At 38.9% G+C, this 25,144-nt stretch overlaps 1 protein-coding gene across 1 annotated transcript in view; it reads right to left on the reverse strand.

The window, feature by feature from the left end:
- Nucleotides 1-25,144, reverse strand: part of SLC12A2 (solute carrier family 12 member 2) — a 333,014-nt gene that overhangs the window by 236,397 nt on the left and 71,473 nt on the right. The window contains exons 4-5 of the mRNA XM_033928970.1: nucleotides 12,784-12,879; nucleotides 9,714-9,853 (exon numbers count right to left, since the gene is read on the reverse strand). Of these exons, the coding sequence (XP_033784861.1) occupies nucleotides 9,714-9,853; nucleotides 12,784-12,879 (236 nt within the window). The remainder of the gene's footprint in view (nucleotides 1-9,713; nucleotides 9,854-12,783; nucleotides 12,880-25,144) is intronic.

The following is a 25,144-nucleotide window of genomic DNA, read 5'->3' on the forward strand; positions in this document are numbered from 1 at the left end:
ACCCTGCAGGCTAAAGTAACAACTAGAGAACGTCCCTATGGATAACACTTATTGGTCTAGCAACCCATCCATCTCCTCTTCTCTGTACCCTCCTCCCCACAAACATTTCTGCCCACCCACCTCCACCTCACTTACCAAAGCAGCAGAGGCAGTGCTATAAGCAGGCTAATCACAGCCAGTTCCAGCACGACCTTTCCTCTGCCACATCAGAAGTGGCGTGTCAGAGGAAAGACTCTGCCGGGGCTTGCTAAGATCAGCCTGTTGTCAGCTGACACTGCTGCTTCGGGTAAGGGAAGGAGAGATGGACCGGTGGTTGTGGCTCAGGACCGTTGAAGCTGCTTCAGGGTTGAAGGGTGGGAGGGGGTTGGTGGCTCAGGACCGCCACCGTGGTCTGGAGGGAGGGACGGAGGGAAGGGATGTTCACAGCTCAGGACCGCTGCCACTTCGGGGGCTGGAAGACAATTATTTTTTTGCCAGTGATTTTTTTTGCCAGTTGGGTGAGTGCCAATTGCTTGAGTACCAGTTAAATCGGGATTATACTGTATAAAGAGATGGTATATTACTACCACCACCATTATGAATACATTGCTTGACAAAAACAGCTTTACAGAAATGTACTGTACAGTGGGTTTTAGTGTATTAGCCACTATTGGATTTTCTAAAAGGGGTCAGAGGTACTGTAGGATGCTACAGCGCAGATTAGGAAACAGATATATGTAAAATATGAGATGGTACACTACCATTATGAAAACACTGCTCAACAAAAACCAGCTTTACACAAATACAGATGTACAGTACTATATTGTACTGTATCACTCAAGGTGTATCACAGCCTAACGAATCTTTTGCGCATGAGCTAAGGCTGACAGGCTGACTTCTGACACATCAACTTCCAGTGCGCGAGTCTCGTGACTTGACTGAAAAAACTGTTGGCCTTGTCTGCTTGGCTTTCCTTCTCAAGTCCTTAAGTGTCTCAGTGAAAGGGAAAAAACAACTTGAATTTTAGACTGCACGCCAGCATGGGATTATATTCCTCCAAGTCAATGAAGCTTTTTCCCAACATTGATGCCCATCCTGGCATGCAGCTCAGGTTCTTTCCTTTAAGTGTGCAAGAATTTGGGGGTTCTGTAGGCTCGAATTTGAAATGACCCTGGACTTTTGCTGCCATTTTCATTATATGTGTCCGTTTCTCAGTCTGCTTGTAAAAGAAGCCAGTCTCATTAACACTTAATGCTTCCTCTGGTACATACCCCTTTTTTTCAATTACATTTAGCAGGTATGTTTTAAATTCCTCAGCAGCTTCATTATCAGCTGAACCTGCCTCCCTGGAAAGACTTTTTTTTTTTAATAGCACATATTGCTTTTTAAAATGCACTAGTCAACCTAAACTTGCAGAAAAGGGTTTCACTTTTTTTGTCCATAGGTGACATGTTTGTAAATGTCTATGCACAAATTTAGCCGCTTCTCCATCTTTTCCATTCATGAACATGAACCAGATGTTTTGGAACTTTCCGGTGCAGCTATGCGAACAGACTTATGAATATCTTCCTCTTTTTGCTGGATGGATCAGATTGCAGATTCATTCACATTGAACTCACAGCTGTACCTGCTGACACTTCTAACTCACTCTCTTGACGCTTGGTGGCCACTCTCTTTGGAGCTGTACCTGCCAATGCTTCTAACTCGCTCTTTACGTTTGGTGGCCACTCTTTGGAGCTCTACTTGCTGATGCTTCTAACTCACCCTTGACTCGAAACCGGAAGTGAAACAAAAGCTTTTTTTCTAAGGTCGGAGGTCCACAAATACGCGAACACAGTGTAAACAGTGGTCACAACGCATGCAACTGCGGATAAGCAAAATTACAAATCGGGAATGCTCGAATAGAAAGGACGAACTATACTGGCACTTCTATCAAAATATAGCACAGTTACTTACGGTTAACAGGTGTTATCCAGGGACAGCAGGCAGATATTCTCACATGTGGGTGACATAATTCATGGAGTCCCAATAAGGACAGCTTTAAAAGTGCATCACCACTTAAGTTTACGAACTGCCTGCACCACGCATGCGCGCGAGTGCCTTCCCACCTTACGCAGGCTCACGGCTCCTCAGTTCAGTAAGAAAGCTAAGAAGCCAACCAGGGGAGGTGGGTGGGTTGTGAAAATATCTGCCTGCTGTCCCTAGATAACACCCATTACGGTAAGTAACTGTGCTTTATCCCAGGACAAGCAGGCAGTATATTCTCACATGTGGGACTCCCTAGCTTACTAGAATCGGATGAAGGGAGTGTTATCCATTATGAAAATAAATTTTACAATACCCTCCTACCAGAAATTAAATTCCAGATAGTAGTGAGATGTGAATATTTGAACTAAAGACCAAACAGTAGATTTACATATTTCATCAAAAGGAGTTGAGCATAGGAAAGCAAGAGAAGCTGCTATAGCTTGGATCTTCTGCGACACAACTCCCAGTTACAGCCCAGCCTGAGCATAAGAGAAAAGGATACAAACCGCTAACCCTTTTGGATACAGGATGTCCCAACTTATTAGGATCAAAGGAGACGAAAAGTTGAGGAGATAAGAACATAAGAAGTTGCCTCCACTGGGTCAGACCAGAGGTCCATCGCGCCCAGCGGTCCGCTCCCGCGGTGGCCCATCAGGTTTATGACCTGTGAAGTGGTTCCTGACCATTTCTATAACCTACCTCTACTTCTATCTGTACCCCTCAATTCCCTTATCCTTTAGGAACCTATCTAAACCTTCCTTGAACCCCTGTAATGTGCTCTGGCCTATCACAACCTCCGGAAGCGCGTTCCATGTGTCAACCACCCGCTAGGTAAAAAAGAACTTCCTAGCATTTGTTCTAAACCTGTCCCCTCTCAGTTTCTCCGAGTGACCCCTTGTAGTTGTGGTTCCCCACAGTCTGAAGAATCTGTCCCTGTCTACCTTCTCTATGCCCCTCAGGATTTTGAAGGTTTCTATCATGTCTCCTCTAAGTCTCCGCTTTTCTAGGGAGAACAGCCCCAGCATTTTCAACCTGTCAGCGTATGAAAAGTTTTCCATACCTTTTATCAGTTTAGTCGCTCTTCTCTGGACCCCCTCAAGTACTGCTATGTCCTTCTTGAGGTACGGCGACCAGTACTGGACACAGTACTCCAAATGTGGACGCACCATTGCACGATACAGCGGCATGATGACTTCCTTCGTCCTGGTTGTGATACCCTTTTTAATGATACCTAGCATTCTGTTCGCTTTCTTTGAGGCTGTCGCACACTGTGCTGATGCTTTCAGTGTTGTGTCCACCATCATCCCCAGGTCCCTTTCAAGGTTGCTCACCCCTAGCAATGATCCCCCCATTTTGTAGCTGAACATCGGGTTCTTTTTCCCTACATGCATGACCTTGCATTTCTCTATGTTAAAACTCATTTGCCACTTTTTTGCCCACTCTTCCAGTCTCGTTAGGTCCCTTTGCAGGTCTTCACAGTCTTCCGTGGTTCTAACTCTGCTGCAGAGATTGGTGTCATCAGCAAATTTAATAACCTCACATTTCGTCCCCGTCTCCAGGTCGTTGATAAATATATTGAACAGGAGCGGTCCCAGCACCGTCCCCTGTGGAACTCCACTCGTGACCCATTGCCAGTCTGAGTAATGGCCCTTTACTCCAACTCTGTTTCCTGCCTGCCAGCCAGTGTTTGATCCATCGGTGGACATCCCCCTGCACCCCGTGGCACCACAGCTTCTTAAGCAGTCGTTCGTGAGGTACCTTGTCGAAGGCTTTTTGGAAGTCAAGGTAAATGATGTCTATGGATTCCCCTTTATCCATCTGGCTGTTTATTCCCTCAAAGAAGTACAGCAAGTTCGTGAGGCACAACCTTCCCTTGCAGAAGCCGTGCTGGCTCGCCTTCAGCTGTCCATTGTTTTCTATGTGTTCGCATATTGTGTCCTTAACCAGTGCTTCCATCATCTTTCCCAGAACCGAGGTCAAGCTCACTGGCCTGTAGTTTCCCGGGTCACCCCTTGATCCCTTCTTAAAGATGGGCGTGACATTTGCTATTTTCCAGTCCTCTGGGATCTCCCCAGTTTTTAAGGATAGGTTACATATTTGGCGAAGCGTTTCCACTATTTTGTTTCTCAGTTCTTTTAGTACCCTTGGGTGGATGCCGTCCGGGCCTGGTGATTTGTCGCTCTTCAGTCTGTCTATCTGTCTGAGGACATCCTCTTTGCTTACCTCTAGTTGGACCAGTTTTTCATCATGGTCTTCGTTTGTGATCTCCTCGGGTTCTGGGATATTGGATGTGTCCTCTATGTGGCTGAATTCTCTGTAAGTAGGAAGTCCAGGCTCATTTGAAATGAGTATGAAGAGCTGTTTCTTCAGAATGAGTCTTAGGAAAGAACATAAGAATTGCCGCTGCTGGGTCAGACCAGTGGTCCATCGTGCCCAGCAGTCTGCTCACGCGGCGGCCCTCTGGTCAAAGACCAACGCCCTAACTGAGACTGGCCCTACCATGGAAGTACGGTAGATTGATTTAGATGACTTCCATGACTAGTTTTGGAAGTAACTTCAGATGGGTGCAGAGCACAACTTTGTCATGATGAAACACTGTGAACAGTGGATCTGCCACCAGTGATTGAAGTTCACTCATTCTTAAGAGAAATGAGAAAAACCCACTGTCCAAGTGAGGTATTTGAGATAAGCTGAAGACATTGGTTCAAAAGAAGACTTCATAAGTCTAGAGAGAACATCATTGAGATCCCAAACTACTGGAGGTGGTTTGACCTTGAATAGGTCTGTTAATGAATCTGGACACAACAAGATGAGCAGTTAGAGGTTTACCATCAACTGGGCTGTGAAAAGCATTGATAGCACCGAGATGAACTCGAATCGAAGTGGTTTTGAGGCCTAAATTGGATAAATGCAGAAGAAATCCAATACTGGAGATATGGAGGTAAATATAGCATCATGACAATAAAAAGTACACCAAGTGGAAAACCGTGTCCATTTCTGCTGGTAACACTGCTGCGTAGTCAGTTTTCATGATGCTTCTAAGATATGACAGGATGACAAAAATGAAACTCAGTCCATGTCAACCCGAGCAAGCTGTCAGGTGTAAAGGCTATAGATTAAGATGCAGAAGATATGCATGATTCTGCGTTAGAAGAGATGGAAAAGTCTGAAGAGGCATTGGTTCCTTGATACTGAGTTGAGGTAGAAGGGAGAACCAAGGATCCCTGGACCACTGAGGGCCAACAGAATCATGTTGGCCCAATTCCTGCTTGAGTTTGACAAGCACCTCGAAGATGAGAGGGATTGGAGGATACACAAAGAAACTTGCATATCCAATCCAGAAGAAACAAATCCAGTTCCAGGCGTTGAGGAAAAAACTGCCTGAAGCAAAATTGAAGCAACGTGATTGTGGGGGGATGCAAATAGATCTATCTGAGGAGTCCCCCAAAGAGAGAATATGTGATGCAGAACTGCAGAGTTGAGCACCCACTCATGTGGCTGAAGAAACCTGCTGAATCCGTCTGAGAGAATATTGCTTCTCTTGAATGTATACTTGGTTCAAAAATATATTGCGAGCAATCACCCAGTTCCAAGTCTTCTGGGCCTCCTGACAACAAAGGAGAGAACCCCTGCCTCCTTGCTTGTTTATGTAATACATTGCAACCTGAACGTCCATGAGGATTAGGACGACAGTCACAATGTGCTGAAAACTTTTGAGAGCATCGTAGATCACTCAGTTCCAACAGATATAGATAGAAAAAGTGGTTCTAGTAGACTAGAAACTTTGAGTGCCAAGACCATCCAGATAAACCCCACAAACGTAGGAGAACGAGTGAATGGTCAGAACCTTTTGATGTGGAGGTGTATGGAACAAAAAAACCCTGGAAAACATGAAAGAGCTCATCCACCACTGCAGAGATTGTAATGTGTTAAGACAATAGGTCTCGAGCTTGAGACCACTGACATGAAAGAGGCCATTGAGGAGTCCTGAGATGAAGTTTCATAAATGGAGTGACACGCACCGAGAAAGCCATGTGACCCAACAGTACCATCAGTCTGGCCAAGACTAATGGGAGAAGATGTCTGATCACAAAGATGAATCAAATTTTGTTGTCTGCTGCGGAAGAAACACTCTGAAATAAAAGGTGTGTAGCAAAGCTCCGATAAATCGCAGATTTTAAGCAGCTTGAAGTTGGGATTTGGGAAAAAAGATTTTGAATCCCCACTGTTGAAAGAAGAGAATTGTGAACTGAGTGACTGTGAGAATCCATTGAGAGATTGATCATTGATGAGCCAATTGTCCAGACAAGGAAAACCTGGAGACCATGTGTCTAACGCTGCTACCACTACAACCAGGTCCTTGATGAATACTCTGGAAGAGGACGCAAGGCCAAAAGGCAGGATTCTATATTGATAATGGCGCTACGCTATCTGAAATCTGAGTAATTTCCAGAAGATCAGAAGCACTGGAATACAAGAAGGAACTTCTTTTCAGATCTAGGGAGCATAGCCAGTCGTTGTGACCTGCGAGGGAATATAAAGTTATGAGAGGCAACATATGAAACTTTTTCCCCCTAGTGGAAAATTGTTCAGGCTCCTGAGGTCTAAATTGGTCTTAGACATCCCTTCCCTTTTCAGATGAAGAAATACCGGAAGTAAAAACCCCGGTTCCTTTTGCAGAGGTGAAACTTTTCTTTGTGAAGAAGAGGTACTATCTCCCGAAGAAGAAGAGACAACTTAGAGGTCTGGAAGTGAAGAAAAAATCACTCAAAACAAAACCTCCGGGCTTTTGGAAGCAAAAGATGTAGTAGTGGAGAGATTGGGCACCTGCAGCACTTTTTTTTTTTCCCGAGCCAATTAACAGCCTGAAAAGGTCAGAAAGACCGCATCAGCCAAATCGATGGCTGAAGAAAAATAAAGACTTCAGCGGTCAAAGCCCCCAAGGAAAAAACGAGAGAAAAAAAAAATTGTTCCTCTAAGAATTAAAAAAAAAAAAAAAAGTGTGAACAGAAAGGCAAATGGAGCATTTTGTACAATTGGTGCGACAAAATCCAAATATTTCAGATATAAAGTTGTGGTGGGTTGGAGACAAAAATACTATTATTTGCAGATGATATTCTTTTCAAAATACAGGATCCCTCCACTTCGTTGAAAGCTATAGTAGAAGTTATTACAGTCTTTGGACAGATGTCAGGATTTTGGATAAATATGTCTAAGTCAGAAATTCTGGATCTTACTTTGTCAGATTTAGATCGTGGATGGATTTTTAGTAATTATTATTTTAAATTGGCACAACAATCACTACGATATTCGGGGATCAATTTAACGAAGCATGTGGCACTGCTATATGCTGCTAACTATCCTACTCTTTTGAAAGCGATATGGCAAGATATTGAGAGATGGATACACCTAAATATCTCGTGGCTGGGCAGAGTACAAACAATAAAGATGGTGGTGCTCCTAAGGTTGTTATACCTTTTTTCAGCCCTACCGATCCTATTATCCCAAAAAATTTTCTTACAATTAGAGCGGAAGATTTTTGTTTTTATTTGGCAGTTTAAAACTCCAAGGGTTTCTCAAGCAATGATGTACCAACCTAGAAAATTGGGAGGAATGGCAGTACCACAATTTCAATTTTATCATCAAGCGGCCCAACTACGATGTCTAGCAAATTGGAAATGGGATAGGGGAAAATTTGGGGTATGTATGGAACAGGAGATATTGGGTGCGCTTCCATTATTGTCGATACCTTGGCTTCAACCCCCACAACTCTCTGCAATAGCTAAGAAGTCTAACCCTGTAATACAACATACTCTTAATCTGTGGATTCAGGTACATAGTCGATGTTATGGAAATAAAAACTATTTTATGGGGACAGCTATTATATATATGCCTAACTTTACTCCAGGAGTAGTTGAAGTGACCTTCCAACTTTGGGGTAGGAAGGTCTTAAAACATTAGGCCAATTGTTAGAGGATGAGAAAACTGTCCCCTTTGAACTATTGAGAGAAGAATATGGTCTTGCACCAAGTGATTTGTTTTATTATAGACAAATTGAAAGCTTTATTAGAAAAGTAGTTCTTAAAGAATTAGCTACTGCTCAACAGTCGGATTTAGGGAAGGCTATGATAAGAGTGAGAGAGGAAGCATCACTAGATTATATAGTGCACAATTGAAGCATCTTCATCCCGCTCTTAAATACAGACGTTGTTGGGAAAAGATAATAGGTAAATCATATTCTGATAAGGAATGGACTAAAATATTGCATTCTCTTTTATATGGTACTATAGCTAGTAATATGATAGAGAATGGATATAAGATTTTTTTTTGTTGGTATTATACACCAGCACGATTGCGAGCTATGTATAGGAATGGATCAGATAAATGTTGGAGAGGATGTACAGAAGTAGGTACTTTTGGAACATATTTGGTGGTATTGTATTAAAGCACAGAGTTATTGGGACAAAGTTATTTACTTTATTGAAGCAGTACTAGGTATTTTGATTCTTAAGAACATGGAGTACTGTCTGTTGAATAAGGGGCTAGACGTACTGCCTTTGAAACATCAGAAATGGATATGCATGATAATGACAGCAGGGCAACTTGTCCTGGCATCTGCCTGAAAACAATCAGATTTACCAGTAATACGCGTATTATTGGCTAAAGTTCAATATATACAGCAGATGTCTAAATTAACTGCTCTCCAGAGAAACCAGATACAGGACTATAACATTATCTGGAGTGCATATAAAACTTGGATTAATTCCCAAACTGATAGTCCTATTGACCCTTAATATATAATCTTTTTCCTATATTTTATAAATCTCCTGCACACATCCTTCCACTGGGGTTGGGGGTGGGGGGGAGGGAGGGATGGGAGGGCTGAGATATATTAGCTATCTTTGATAATGTAGAAATTCTTAGTATTTATTATAAATAAGATATATAATGTATTAATGTATTGCTTTGTTCACAATTGTATAAGTTAGATGCTTTTTTTATTGCATTATTTTTCAATAGGTTAAAAAAAAAAAATAAAAAATATGAAACGGTCAAAAAGACCGCATCAGCCAAATCGATGGCTAAGGAAAAATAAAGACTTCAGCGGTCAAAAACCCCAAGGAAAAAACGAGAGGAAAAAAAATGTTCCTCTAAGAATAAAAGAAAAAAAAAAATGTGTGAACGGGAAGGCAAACGGCAATAAACTGAATGCTCAGAGACACGACTTCTTAGCTCCACGGAAAACTAAGAACTGAGGAGCCGTGAGCCTACATCAGGTGGGAAGGCACTCGCCCATGCGCAGTGCAGGAAGTTCACGAACATTCTTAAGTTTTTAAAGGGGCAATGCACTTTTAAAGTTGTCCATACCGGGGCTCCTTGGATGATATCACCCACATGTGATAATATGCTGCCTGATTGTCCTGGGATAAATATAATTTACAAATCTATTTATTTTAAACAGTTATAACAAGTCATCTTACACTTATTACTAAACACCTATATGTAAATTAAGAATTTGATAGTAGTTCAGCTTCTCATTATGTATGACCCAACTAATCACAGCAGTGATGTGCAACTGGATGAAACTTTTGGACATGAAGTATTATTAAAATCAAAAAAAGTATAGCTAAAAATCTCAAAATTACTGCAGTAACTAATTTGAATAAACCGACTAAAGTCCCACTAACATGGATGACAATATTTACCTTTAATAGGTCTACCATCGTCTCTGCAAAGCCAACCACATACATGGCTACAGCAACAGCATTAGCAAATGCAAATATAAGTCCAATTGCACCTCCAAATTCAGGTCCCAGACTTCTGGAAATTAAATAATATGCACCTCCTGAAATAAAAACATAACATAGAAATAATACGTTGCATTAATTTGCTGCTATAAAAATTTTTTTTTTTAATTAAGCCTAATTTTGTTGTCTGCTGCATTTTTTTTTTTTCATTTTACAGAAAACATTGCAATTTATTAACAGGTACTTTCTGAAGACAGCAGTTCAGTCACACAGGGATCATGTGACTGCACATGGAAGGAAAGTAAATTTTTCACTATTTTCTGGAAGAAGCAGAAGTCTTTCACAGCATACCAACAGTTCTAACACTACAGCTGCCCTGTAGTCCTACTCATTCCTACATATAAAGTTTCAACTTATAAAGGTCTTTTCCTAATGATTCACTATTGACCATTCTACATCACTCAGGATTTTGTAGACGATCATATTGCCTTCATTCCCCTTGTTATTTTTTTTATTTTCCAAGCTGAAAATCCTTAACCTCTTTAGTGTTTCCTCATATGGGAACCCTTTATCATTTTGATCACTCTTCTTTGAATCTTTTCTAATCCCAGTATATCTTTTGAGATATGGCGACTACGACTAGAACTGAATGCAATACACAAAGTGCAATCATACCATAGAGAGATGCAGGTTTTCAGGATATCCACAATGAACATGCATGACAGAGATTTGCATACCAAGAAGACAGTGCAGGTAAATCCCTCATGCATATTCAGTGTGGATATCCTGAAAACCTGGCCTGCTAGTAGATCTCGAGGACCGGACTTGGGCAGCCCTGCCCTAAGGGATACGCGGGCCGGTTGTTGGGGGGTACACGGCCTGGCCAATTCCTGCCTGTCGATGGAAAAAAACTAATTTGAAGTGCAAAAAAACTAAAAGAATAGCAAAATCTGTTGTGTCACTAAGAGCACACCCTGAGACATAAGATTCTGAATGAGCCAATTAATCAGATAAAGACTGAAAAGGCCCTGAGAACCTCTAGGTCACTGCTACTATATCAGGTACTTGGTTGATGCTCTGAAAGAGAACAAAAAGGTGGGGGTATTGCCCTATACATCAAAGAGGGAATCGAGTCTACCGGAGAGAACACGCCAGAAACGAAAAATACAGTAGAGTCTCTATGGGCCAAAATACCAGGAACAAATGGAACAGAAAAGAAGATCGGCATCTACTACCGACCCCCAGGGCAGTCCGAAGAAACTGATGGAGAAATGATGGACGAGGTTAAACACAACTGCAAGGGAGGCAACGCAGTTATCACGAGCGACTTCAATTATCTGGGGATAGACTGGAACCTAGGCACCTCCGGCTGCAGTAGGGAGATCAAGTTCCTGGATGCTGTAGGCAATTGCTTCCTGTAACAACTTGTCAAGGAAAATACGAGAGGCAATGCAATTCTGGACTTAATTCTAAATGGACTACGAGGACTGGCGCAAGGTGTAGAAGTAGAAGGGACGCTGGGAAACAGTGATCACAATATGATCCACTTCAACCTGGACACAGGGGCAAAACATCAATCCAGAACGACAGCCACGATACTGAACTTCCAAAAAGGGAATTACAAAGGAATGAGAATCTTGGTGGGGAAGAAGATTAAGAAGAAGATAAGCACTGTAAAAACGCTAGAGCAAGCATGGTCCCTTTATAAGGACACAGTCACTGAGGCAAAAATCTATATAGTATATACCGCGTATCAACAAGGGATCCAAGAGGAAAAAAAAATCAAGGAACCGGCGTGGCTCACTGTAGCGGTGAAGAAAGCGATCAGAGACAAGAAGACTTTGTTTAAGGAATGGAAAAGGTCAAAAATGGACGAAAACTGGAAAAAGCACAAACATCAAAGAAGATGCCATAAGGTGGTAAGAGGGGCCAAAAGAGACTACGAGGAAAAAATAGCCAAGGAGGCAAAAAACTTCCCAAGCCGTTCTTTCGACATATTAAGGGGAAACGGCCCACGAAGGAAGCGGTGGGGCCATTGGATTACCATAGAATAAAGGCAGTACTAAAGGAGGACAAAGTCATCGCCGACAAACTGAACACATTTTTTGCATCTGTATTTACCGATGATATATACAATATACCAAAAGCTTACAGGCTATACGCAGAAACGAGATGGGAAACTGACAGGGTTGACAATCAGTCTAAAAGAGGTATGCAGGCAGATTGATAGGCTTAAAAACTATAAATCCCCGGGACCAGACGGCAATCAAGGAACTGAAAGGAGCTATAGTTGAACTGCTCCAACTAATAGCCAATCTGTCGATCAAATTGGGAAGGATTCCGGAAGACTGGAAAGTGGCGAATGTTACGCTATGTGTGGCGCAGTGGTTGGCGCTACAACCTCGGCACCCTGGGGTTGTGGGTTCAAACCCCGTGCTGCTACTTGTAACCCTGGGCAAGTCACTCAGTCCTCCAAAGCCTCAGGTACATTAGATAGATTGTGAGCCCACGGGTACAGGTAGGGAAACATACTTGATTACCTGATTGTAAAACCGCTTAGATAATCTTGATAGGCGGTATATAAAAACCTAATAAACTTGAAACTGGGAATGAAGGAGGTACGGAAAGCTTGAGTGACTTCTGCAAAGCCGGCTCATGGCTGTGGATTGATCACCTAATGTACAGTGGTGGAAAACATTTTTTAAGTAGTTCCACAAATCAAATATTAGAAACGATAGATATCTTCCTCAAGATTTTTTTAAGCAGAGAAGCAGGGAAGAAGAATAGTAGCCTGTCATCTCCACAGCTTGTACAAATTTAGAAAACACCAAGTACAGTTTTCATTATATCCTGAGGTGGCCACTGTTGGAAATAGGATACTGAACTTGATGGACCTTCAGTCTGACCAAGTGTGGCAACTCTTATGTTATGTTCTTATGTCTTCAGGAAAGAGCATATATTAAATAATTGGAAGTTAAAAATTTGATCCTTTTAGGGAAGCATGCATTTGTAAACCCACAAATCTTACCTCCTCGTATAAAACCGTTTGTAGCAATAGCTGAAGTGGACAATCCTGTTATTGTTGTTACAACAGTAGCCATTGCAATAACTACAATGGATAGGCCTTATGGGAAGAAATAAAATTACAAAATTTTAGTTGCTCAAGCAACATTAAGAGAAGATGAAATAAAACATACACAACAGTATACTAGAAGATCCATGCCTGTTTACATCAACATTAGAAGCTTCCAAGTATCTATCAGAACAGTTTCAAAAGAAATACAAGTCATTCTGAATAGCCCTCCCAGCTGCACATAATGCATTTATATTGTAGCTAGTTTTCTAAAGGGAAATTATCAAATTTTCCTTTAAAAAGTGATTATCAGTACACACACATACATTTGCACCCTTTATTTGTTCAGTGGACATCAATAGTAAAACAATCAGTGCATAAACAGTTTTCCTTATAGGCTAAACAAATCCTGAGAAGTGTTTTACAGACATTAAAAGCAGACAAACTAAGAAATATGCAACAATTCTGAAAATGCCATACTAAGGTATCCCCTCTAGCAAAACACCCTTCCAAATTTCTTTGATCCTCAGTAACACCACTCTGTGTTCAATAGATTTTCATTAGACCTATGTTCTCTCGTCACTGGATATTTTTATTTTTAATTCATTAAGTTAAGTGTTTGTAAAGCTCAATCAGCCCAATATAAATTCTTATATACTCAATTAATACTTGCTAGTACTTAGCTTTCAATATGGTCAAAATCAAGGATGGGTATCACCAACATGTTTCACAATATGCTTTCTAAAGGTAAAGTCCCTGTAGCAAAAACATAAGTATTTAAAAGTTCAGCAAGTACTAAAATAATATAATATTAAAAACTATACTACTAAAGCCACCTACCTAATGATATACTGCCGGCGTTTTCTCACTATTTAAAACTCCAAAGAGACTAACAGCTGATAACCACGTCATCTTAGGAGAATCCTGTTAGAAAAACTATGAGGCTGTTTAGGATCAAAAAGCTTCAAAAGGAGTTTATAGATTTAAAGAGCCAGATGCTTCCCTTCCTTAATCCTGAGCTAGAGCAAAGACTGCCATTCTAATTCTTCGTTTAGCCCAAAAGGGTCAATCAAGTTCAGAGAATAAATCCAGAGGATTGTGGTAAATCATTAGGTAGGTGGTTAATACTTTAGTAGTATAGTTTTTATATTATATTATTTTAGTACTGGCTGAACTTTTACATGCACTTATGTTTTTGCTATAGGGACTTCACCTTGAGAAAGCATTACTGTATTTTTCGTTCCATAAGACGCACCCTAGATTTAGAGGAGGAAAACAAGAAAAACCCCATTCTGAAACAAAATTCTCCCTGCCAGGCTCTGTACCCTGTCCCCCTTCTGGTGGTCTAATGGTAGGCAGTGACAGGACACAGGGCAGGCAGGCCTAGTGGCAGGCAGGGCCCCCCACCCCAAGGCAAGCAAGCAGGCAGGCAGGGCCCCCCAAAGTGTATAATCTTTCTTCTCTTCTTCACTATCCATGTATACCATTTCCTCCCCTTCCATTAAGTATCACATCTCTATCTTTATTCCTCCCCTTTCCAGCATTATTCCATGTACCTGTCCCTATGCTCCCTCCTCCTTCAGCATTTCTTTGCTCTGTCTCTTTCCCTCCCCATGTTAAGCTTCATTTCCTTCCTCCTGTACTGGTCTTTGACCTGAGGGCCACCGCGTGAGCGGACTACTGGGCAGCATGGACCACTGATCTGACCCAGCAGCGGCAATTCTTATGTTCCTCACCCCCACCCCTTACACCGAGGCAGGCAGGGCACCACATACCCGAAGCAAGCAAGCAGGCAGGGCCCCCCCCCCCGTATCCCCTCCAACCTCTCCCTCCTGTACCTTATAGTTCCCTCTGGCGCAGCTTGACGGGCCCGTTCCTCCATGTCCTGCCTAAACACGAAAAGAGTCAGGAGCGGCGATGGAGGCAGCTGAGGCCCGGATGTGCTGCCCAGCACTGCCTTGGGGAAAGGGAAGGAGGCCAGAACCAGCCGCCGCTGCTGCTAACGTACCCGCTCGCTCTTGTCAGGGCCGACTCCCAGCGCCTGCCGGTTCCGATGCCTGCTACTCGCACCCGGCCCATGGGGAGTGTGTGGGAAGCAGGACTTGCTGTCTCCAGCGACAGAGCGGCGCACAAGGCTGTCCACCTGGTTGGCTGATGTGGCTGCCTCCTCTTCCCTTCTGTAGCGGCAGAGCGGCGAACAAGGCTCCCTGGCTGGTCCCGCGCCACTTCCTACAAGAATAGAAGCGGCGCGGAACTAGGCAGGCAGCCTTGTGCGTCGCTCTGCCGCTACAGAATGGAAGAGGAGGAAGCCGCATCAGCCGACCAGGCAGGCAGCCTTGTGCACTGTTCTGCAGCTAAAGAGGCAGCCGCATCCAGCGAGGGAGAGCACCAAAATTAAAATAATGTAACCAAGGGGGGGGGGGGGGGTTTGAGTATTCGCTCCATAGGACGCATCCTTTTTTCCATCCACTTTTTTGGGTGGAAAAAGTGCATCTTATGGAGCAAAAAATACTGTATTTTGCTAATCATGTTGGTGATACCCGTCCCTGATTTTGACCACATTGAAAGCTAAGTACTAGCAAGTATTTATTGAGTATATAAGAATTTATATTGGGCTGATTGAGCTTTACAAACACTTACGGTAACTTAATGAATTAAAAATAAAAATTAAAAGATCCAGTAACAAGAAAATACATAAATCTCTGTGTAATGAAAATCTATTGAACAGAGTGGCGTCACTGAGGATCAAAGAAATTTGGAAGGGTGTTTTGCTACAGGGGATACTTTAGCATGGAGTTCTCAGAAATGTGTATTTAAAAAAAAAAAAAAAGCATCTGAAAATCAATAGTAAAGTGCAGATGATAATATATGGCTCATCCAAACACAAAAGGAATAGCAGCAGTAACTGTTCCTGATCCTCAAGTGGGAAGGAACAGCTGGTATTGGGTTATATAATAGATTTTTAGACTTGTTCATTTTTTTCCCCAAATACATATTCAAAAAGGTAAGCAACCCACTGGTACACAAGTTATTTCACTGACCAACAGACTTGCGCTCTAAATTGTATCTCAAACAAATGACTTGGTCAAAGTCATAAGGTGCATCAGTGGAAAAAAGAATTTAGACTCTAGCTTCCCAACTTCTCACCCTGCTGCTGTAACCACTAAGCTACTTCTCTACTGTGTTATACACTTTTAGCTATTGTGATGACAACTTCTTACAGCTATAGCAATCTGTCCAATTAAATACTTTTAATAGTTAAAATGCTATGAAAATGAATTACACATTCTAGGTTGGAAAGTATACAGTTAGGGCCACATTGTATATCAGGGGTAGGGAACTCTGGTCCTCGAGAGCCATATTCCAGTCGGGTTTTCAGGATTTCCCCAATGAATATGCATTGAAAGCAGTGCATGCAAATAGATCTCATGCATATTCATTGGGGAAATCCTGAAAACCCGACTGGAATGCGGCTCTCGAGGACCGCAGTTCCCTACCCCTGTTCTATATATATGACACCTAAAAAAAGCCCCAAATTATCAATGTCGACAAGGATGGCACTTAGCATGACTTAAACACCTCTGAAGTTATGCGCAAGTTACAGAATTGCATTTGGCACCTGTACATGTGACAAACATTTAGGTGCAGCCATTTAGGCCAATGAAAACATGGCCTAAATACTTGTGTGCATAACTTTCAGGAATGCCCATGCCACACCCCCTTGAGATTCACAAACTAGAATTTACACACACCATTTTATAGAACAGGCATGTCCAACTTCAAACAAGTCGTTATCTACTTTTTCCAGCCAAAAGTGCCGGTGATCTACCACCATGAAAATTAAGTTTCAAATTAGTTTTACATTAAATTTTAACCCAATAAAGTTAGATGATTTTCTCCCCCCACCCCCACCCCATTTTTAATGAACCTTCTGTCACTTGGATGCGATCAACTGTTAAGCAAATTAAGCAAAAACAAGAGAGACAAATATCCAGTAAGAACTGCGAGGGGAAATGGAAAGTACATTTTTTTCTTAAAGTTTTATTGAATAACTTTAACTGTCTTAATAACTTTCTTTAACATATATTGAGTAATTTGTATTAAATTTTGGTCGAGTATTGATCCAGGCTGATCTTGCACAATCTTTAAAATTTTGCTCGTGCTCATTAGTGAGATGTCTGAGCCTGCATTTCATCCGCCAGCTTTTTGAAGTTCGATGAATATTGCGTGAGGGCCAGTCTCAGGGAGATGTTCATCTGTCATGTGGGAACGTTGTGTACTTGTCATTTTCAGATGGGAAAAGGAGAAATTAGGTTCTTATCTTTTAATTTTCTTTTTGTTAGCCTGTATACTGGTATACAAATTGGTTATATACCTCACTGCTACCAGCAGGTGGAGACTGAGAACAAACTTGTATATCAGGATAGCTTCCCTCTTGCAATCCAGTCTGCCAATAGCCAAGCAGAACCTAGGAAAGACTTCAACTGAAAACAGTAACCACACTCCAAACAGGAGTGTAAAAACAACAAACACTGGTAAACAACTGTTGGAACATGTGTAGAACTAAACCCTGGTATAGAAAATATCCCCACAGCTCACCAGCTAAGCCAGCTGAACCATAGCTGCTGTTCTTAATTCTCCCCGGCCCTAGAAAAATTCTAGAACCCGCAGAAAAAAACAAAATCTGCACGCGAGCAAAACAAAAACCCACACTCACCGCACAAAGACAAACAGGGTGGGGAACTATACCAGTCTACAGGCTAACAGAAAGAAAATTAGCAGCTAAGAACTTAATTTCTCCTTCTGTATCGCCTAGTTTGCCAGTATAGTTCCTTACGGGATCCCAAAGGTTGCCCCCCCCACACACACGCACAAATCTTATCTGAAAGGATCTCTGATCTGAAGACCCTCTCAAGCGCTGTCAATATCATCTGGAGGCCTGAAAATTACTGCAACCTGACCCCCCCTAGGAGCTCAAGGTCTGCTTTCCGGTGAAGACTTCAGCTTACGATCCTGCATGCTGGATATAAGACCAGTAGATGCTGGCATCCAGACCAGTGGTCTCAAACTCAAACCCTTTGTGGGGCCACATTTTGGATTTGTAAGTACTTGGAGGGCCGTAGAAAAATACTTAATGTCTTATTAAAGAAATGACAATTTTGCATGAGGTAAAACTCTTTATAGTTTATAAATCTTTCCTTTAACAGTTAAAGGAAAGGGGCGTGGCTTAGCGCGCACACAAAATGGACGTGTGATCGCGGCGCTCCTCTTCAACTATTAAACGGCTATTAAAAAAAGTTATCCCCTTCATGCCGATTTCGGCGAAAAACTAGTGCAGTCGATACTGAAACTCCTCCGCCGAAACTGAAACAAAGCCCTGAGGGAAGGGAGCCAAAAAAAAGATCTGTTTCTCCTTCGCCGGTTTTTTCTCTGTGCTGGAACGGTGCGGCATCGAAGGCAAGTTACTGACAGTGTGGCTGACAGAAGTTTACATGATCTTAAAGATCACTGTGGAGATAAACTAGTGCCTGTCGATGCTGAAACTGTGGCAGTTTGATACTACCCTCCTCCACCAAAACTGAAACAAAGCCCTGAGGGAAGGGAGCCAAAAAAGATCTGTTATTTCCTCACCGGCTTTTTCTCTGTGCTGGAGCGGCACAACATCGAAGGCAAGCTACTAGACATTGTGGATGGCAGAAGTCTTCGTGGTCCTAACGACTGTGGAGAAAATAAAATCGGCGAAAATATAAAAAGAAGTGCAGGAGCATGGCAAGCACCCGACAAAATAAAAATGAAACTGGTATGTCGGCAAAAAGGCAGAAGCAGGATCAAATTGCACCAAGTAAGGTCCCGCTTCCTGCTGAAGAGTCGGATATGCTGAGCAAAGCAGAAGTTATGGAGGAACTGAGACAAATTAAACAAATGCTTAAAGAGACTGTGAGTAATATGACCGAAATGAAGGAAGAAATACTAAATATCCACAGACAGATGGAAATAAATAATAAAAGAACAACTGACTTAGAAACTAAAATGGAGGTTTTAGAATGTGAAGGAAACAGATGTAAAAATGACAGTTTGGAACTGATTCAATTGAAAAATCAGCTGGAAGATTATGAAAACCGAGGAAGAAGAAAGAATATAAAACTTTTTGGAATGCAGGAAAATTTGGAAGGGAAAAATGCCATACAATTTTTAGAAAATCTAATTCCCAAAATACTGCAATTGGATTTTAAACAACCATTAGAAATAGAAAGGGCGCACAGGATCCCATTAAAAAAATATGGAAAATCAAGGCAGACCAAGACCATTAATATTTAAAATGCTAAGATACCAGCAAGCAATAGAAATTTTAAATGCTGCCAAGAAAGACAAAAATTTAAATTACAAAGGATCCAAAATATGGTTTTTGCCTGATTTTGCTAAAAACACAGCAAATAAAAGAAAGAGATTCCTAGACTTGAGACCTCAATTAAAGGAAAAGGGATATAAATATGGATTGTATTACCCAGCAAAAATGAGGGTATCTTCTGGAGATAAATCTTTGTATTTTGAAGATCCGGAAAAGCTAAAAACCTTTCTTTCAAAATCAGAACCTATGTCATTTTAACATAATGGATGATGAAATGATCAGAAAATATCAAGACTGGTTTTGATGGACATTGTGGAAAAAATTTTAATATAAAACTGTGAGACTTTGGAATACTGAAGAAAGAAGAATATGAAATAAAGAACAGGAAATAAAATGAACTAAAGAAAAAGACAATAAAAAAAAATAAAGAAGAAATAGACAAGAAAGATAGACTGGAAACTCAAGAGACTAAACTTTAGAAGAGTAAAATATGGACGGCTGGAGTAAAGAGTGATCAGAAAGTAATAAAAACTTGAATAAAAATAAAAGGAGAAAAAAAAGAAGAATGCACCAGATAATAATAAAAATGGGTAAAAGAAGAAAGCAAAATGGAAAAAAGGATATTAAAAAAAAAATGACTAATGACACTCAAGAGACTAAAGGGAAGAAGGATATAAATAAGAAAACAATATGTAAAATCAGTTAATTTAATAAATTAACGACACGAAAAGTAATGAAAGAAAGGACAACAAAAAGAAGAATATAGAATGGACTAATCATAGACAAAAATGATCTATGACATTTAGATGCAAGTAAAAGAAAGGAAATGAAAATGTAAAATAAATAAGAAAAATAGACTAAAAGATTAATTATAAAGTTTGATTTTATAATATTATAGTTTCAAAAGGATTGGATATTAATTGGAAAAGAGGAAAAATATAATAAATAAATAAAAAAAAAATTTTATAATTAAAAATTTCATTTATCAGAATGAAAAAAAAATTTGTTGAAATATAAATAAATGATAATAATTATAAAATTAAATCAACTTTTAAAGTAATATATGAAGATATGGATATTTGTTTTAGATATTAAAAGGATGATAAGAATTGATGGAACAGAATGTACAAGATATAGGAAAAATAACATTACTATATTAAATATATGTTTATGATAGAATTTTGTGATATAAACTAAAATATTGGGGAAATATAAATTAAAGATTGATGAGTGGATAAAGATACATTAATGGAATGTTATGAGTAAAATATGATTAAAGTTATCAAATGTTAATATAACAGACAGAGAATATAATTATTTGAAAATGGTAAAAAAAAAAAAAAAAAAGATTTTATGTTTAGAAGAGAGATATACTAAGATACACTGTGAAAGATTAATGAATTTATTTTAAGAAATGATAAAGGGGATATTAATTAGTATTGGTTGCCTAGGGGGGAGGGGGATGTTCGGGTTGCTGTTCCAATGTGTGTCCTTAAGCAGTCATTATATTGGGCGGGAAACGGTGGGAAAAAGATGGGTTTTAAAGGTATTACTAGAATGATTAAAGAAAAGATTAATAAGGGGTTGGATACTTCAGGGGTAAAAATGTGTCATTGAGAAAAATTTTTTGGATCTTAAATATGAAGGAAGGAAAGAAAAAGATTGTGATGATAAGTTTTAAAATATATAATGTCTTTTAAGATATTTTCTATTAACGTCAATGGCCTGAATCATGTAATCAAAAGGAAAAAGGTATTAGCATTTTTAAAAAATCAAAACGCGGATGTTTATTGTTTGCAGGAGACTCATTTGAATATAAAGGAATCACAAAAACTAAAGGATGGGTGGGTAAAGGAATGTTTTTTTGCTCCAGCAGCAGGTAAAAAAGCAGGGGTAGCAATTCTTATAAATAAAAAATGTACGGCCAATTTTAAGGTAATAAATTCAGATCCACATGGAAGATGGATACATATTGATATAAGTATGGGAAATAATACCCTGACGTTGTTTAATATATACGCCCCTAATTCGAATCAATCAGAATTTTTTAAAAAGTTACAGAGTATGTTGTTACCACTGGCTGCTTCTAATTTAGTGGTGGATGGAGATTTTAATGCTGTAATGGATCCATTATTGGATAAAAAACCAGGTAAAAGCATAAAATCTTTAGGTTTAGATAATTTGGCTCAATCATGTGATTTGAAGGATATATGGCGTATTCTTCATTTTAATGATCAGGAATTTTCATTTTGTTCACAGGTTCATAAATCATTTTCAAGAATAGATTATATTTTTATTTCAACACATAAGGTGCAACAGGTGATTAAAGCTTCCATAGATCCTATTATTATTTCGGATCATGCGGGAGTATGGATAGAATTACAATTGGATCAATTGGAGAATGGAAGACCTCTTTGGAGATTTGATAATGCATTGCTTGTGGATGACAAATTTTTGGAAAATTTTAAAACACAAATTAATGATTTCTTTCAAATGAATTTAGTGGAGGATACATCTATTGAGAATGTATGGGATGCATTTAAAGCAACTATGAGAGGTAATATTATATCATATTCAGCTTTTGTTAGGAAACAGACTAAAATGCAATATATAGAACTAGAAAAAGAAATTAAAATATTAGAAGCTAAATTGATAAACAAATGGGAAAATGAGACATTGCAAGTTCTTTTGAAAGCAAAAGGTAAATATAATGAATTAACTTCAAAACTGATAAGAAGAGATTTGTTTTCCAAGCAAGCAATGTATTATGGAAATTCTAATAAGGCGGGAAGATTATTGGCAAATTATCTTAAAGCAAAAAAAGAAGAACTAATATAAATGGGATAAAAGATTATAATGGTATAATAACAAATCAAACAAATATAATTTTAAAACAATTTCTAAAATTTTATAAGGACCTGTATTCTTCCGAGCCTTATTTGGAGAGACAAAAAGATGGTAAAAATTTTTTAGATTTAATAAATGGACCTAAGGTTCCTGATCATATAAAACGGAGTTTAGATGAACCTATATCATTAAAAGAATTAGAAACAGCATTGAGATCTCTTAGAGTTGGATCCGCTCCAGGTGGTGATGGATATACAGTAGAATTTTATAAAACATTTCAAAATGTCCTTTCCCCATTTTTACTAAATTTATATCAGACACAACTTATAAAAGGTGATATTAAAGGTACTATGGCTGAATCAATAGTAATTGTTTTGCCTAAGCCAAATAAAGATCCTACTTTGGTTTCAAACTACAGGCCTATATCTTTAATAAATGTGGATAATAAACTTTTGGCGAAAATTTTGGCTTTGAGATTAGCCAAAGCTCTCCCACATATTATAGATACGCATCAGACTGGTTTTATTGCTAAAAGGCACTCCTCTAATAATTCTAGATTATTGTTTCATATGTTAAATTTATCAAAAAAAAAAATGGATGAACCGGCCTTTACAATTTCACTGGATGCAGAAAAAGCGTTTGATAGAGTTGAATGGAATTTTATGTATCAAGCTTTAGAATGGTTTGGTATAGGTTCTGGATTTATACAAATGGTAAAAACATTGTATAGCTTCCCGATTGCAAGATTAAATATTAATAATATGATATCTGATGGTTTTCAATTGCAGAGGGGAGTTAGACAAGGTTGTCCATTATCTCCTTTGTTATTTGATGTTGTATTAGAACCCTTATTATTAGCAATACAGCAAGCAAGGGGGATACAGGGTATTCCATATTCTGATATGGAATATAAAATTTCGGCTTATGCGGACAATATTTTACTTTATTTGAGGAATCCAGAGTCTACCTTATCTTGTCTATTGAAATTAATTGATATGTTTGGCAAATTTTCAGGTTATAAAATTAATTGGAGTAAATCTGAAATTATACCTTTAAATGTTCATTGTGTAAAAGGATTATTTGACGCTTTTCCATTCATATGGAAAGAAGAAGGATTTAAATATCTTGGCATTCAAGTTAAAAATACAATTGAAGATACCGTAAAAGAGAATGAAAAATTTGTATTAAAAAAAGTTCCGGAGTTGTGTGAGCAACGGAACCCTTTACATATTTCTTGGTGGGGGAGAGTTCAAACTATTAAAATGATGATGTTGCCTGTAGTTTGTTACCAAATGAGTATGATACCTATTTATTTTCAGGGGTCCTTTTATAAAAAGCTTAATAGCATTTTAACGAAATTTCTTTGGCTTGGTAAAACACCTAGAATAGCTTTAGTAACTTTGCAAAAATCAATTAAGGAGGGAGGGGTAAATTTTCCAAATTTTTATAGGTACCATCAAGCCTATATTCTACGTCAGGGTATGTATTGGATCCTCCCAGAACTTATAGATAATGCACCAGATTGGTTGTATTTGGAATGGCGCATTATGTTTCCCCTAAATTTAGTTCATCTTCCAAGTATTAACATACCTAGAAGATACAGAGAAAATAAAATATTAATGGATACTTGGAAAACGTTGAGGTTTATTAGTAAATTAACACCTATCCCAATAAACAAGTCAACTAATCAGTCTCTATGGATAAACTCCAAGATCAAAATTGGCGGAGCTCAAATCCTTTGGAAGAACTGGATTATTGCAGGCATTCGATCTCTAAATGATGTTATTTTAGAAGGTAAACTGCTGGAATTTTCACAATTGCAACATAGATTTGGTCTTAGTAAAACACAAAGTTTTAAATGGTTGCAATTGAAGCAGGCCATTCAGGTTGGGTTCCCTGAATGGAAAACATTGAATAATCAATATAGTTTAAAGTTCTTATGTTTTCAAGCAGACTTCCTAGGGCATCAAGCCGCATTGTGGTATAAATTAATATCTGGATATTTGAATAAAAAACCAAAAAATGGTCTAAGAGACATTTGGAGCATTGAGATTAAGCATCAAATTACTGCATCTCAATGGCCACGAATTTGGTCTTGGAGAATGAGATGTACAGTGTCAGCATCTATGAGACAAACTTGGTTCTTTTTATTACATAGAGCTTTTTGGACCCCTACACGTTTGCAAAAATTAGATAGTTCAAAGTCCAATAAATGCTGGCACTGTAATCTGGAACCTGGGACGTTGGATCATTTACTGTATCATTGTCCCTACATTAAAAGTTTTTGGAATGCAATTTGGCCACAAATTAATAAATTGATGGAAAATCATGTAGCAATATCATATGATACAGTGTTATTTGGAATGATGATGAGAAAAAAAAGTCAAATTTCACCAGAAAATAACAAGCTTTTATTAGTCATGACAGGGGTTGCCATTCAGCATATAACCAACAATTGGAAGAATTATAGTAACCTAAATTATACATTTTGGTGGAATACAATATGTCATATATTCAAAATGGAAAGAGCAATAGCAATACAAAGAGGGACATATACTAAATTTATAAAAATATGGGGGCCATTGACAAAATATTGTAATGAATGAATAGTAGGATTTCTCTTCTTCTTTTCAAAATATTCTTTGTAACACATACGAAGGGGGGGTAGTGAAAATAATTTTTACACAATATGATATAATATGATATACAATATGTAATGAAGGATTGGAAAGTACTTGAAGGGTGGGGGGAGGGAGTTGGGATAAAAATATGTTTAGAATATTATGTATTAGATATAAAAGTGATATTGTGTATTTATTAGTTGTATTTCAATATTTTGTACACTTCATGTAAAATTTGAAAATGAATAAAAAAAAACAAAAAAAAAAACAGTTAAAGGAAAGATTTATAAACTATAAACAGTTTTACCTCATGCAAAATTGTCATTTCTTTAATAAGACATTAACTATTTTTTCTGCGGCCCTCCAAGTACTCTATGTTTTCTGTAGCCCTCACATTTAAAGTTTAATATCTTTCCTTTCTCAAAACTGACACATTTCAATCACTATATTGAAAATAAAATCATTTTCCCTACCTTTGTTGGCTGATGACTATTTTTCT

Source organism: Geotrypetes seraphini, chromosome 1, assembly GCF_902459505.1.
Source record: "Geotrypetes seraphini chromosome 1, aGeoSer1.1, whole genome shotgun sequence".
NCBI classification, from domain to species: domain Eukaryota; kingdom Metazoa; phylum Chordata; class Amphibia; order Gymnophiona; family Dermophiidae; genus Geotrypetes; species Geotrypetes seraphini.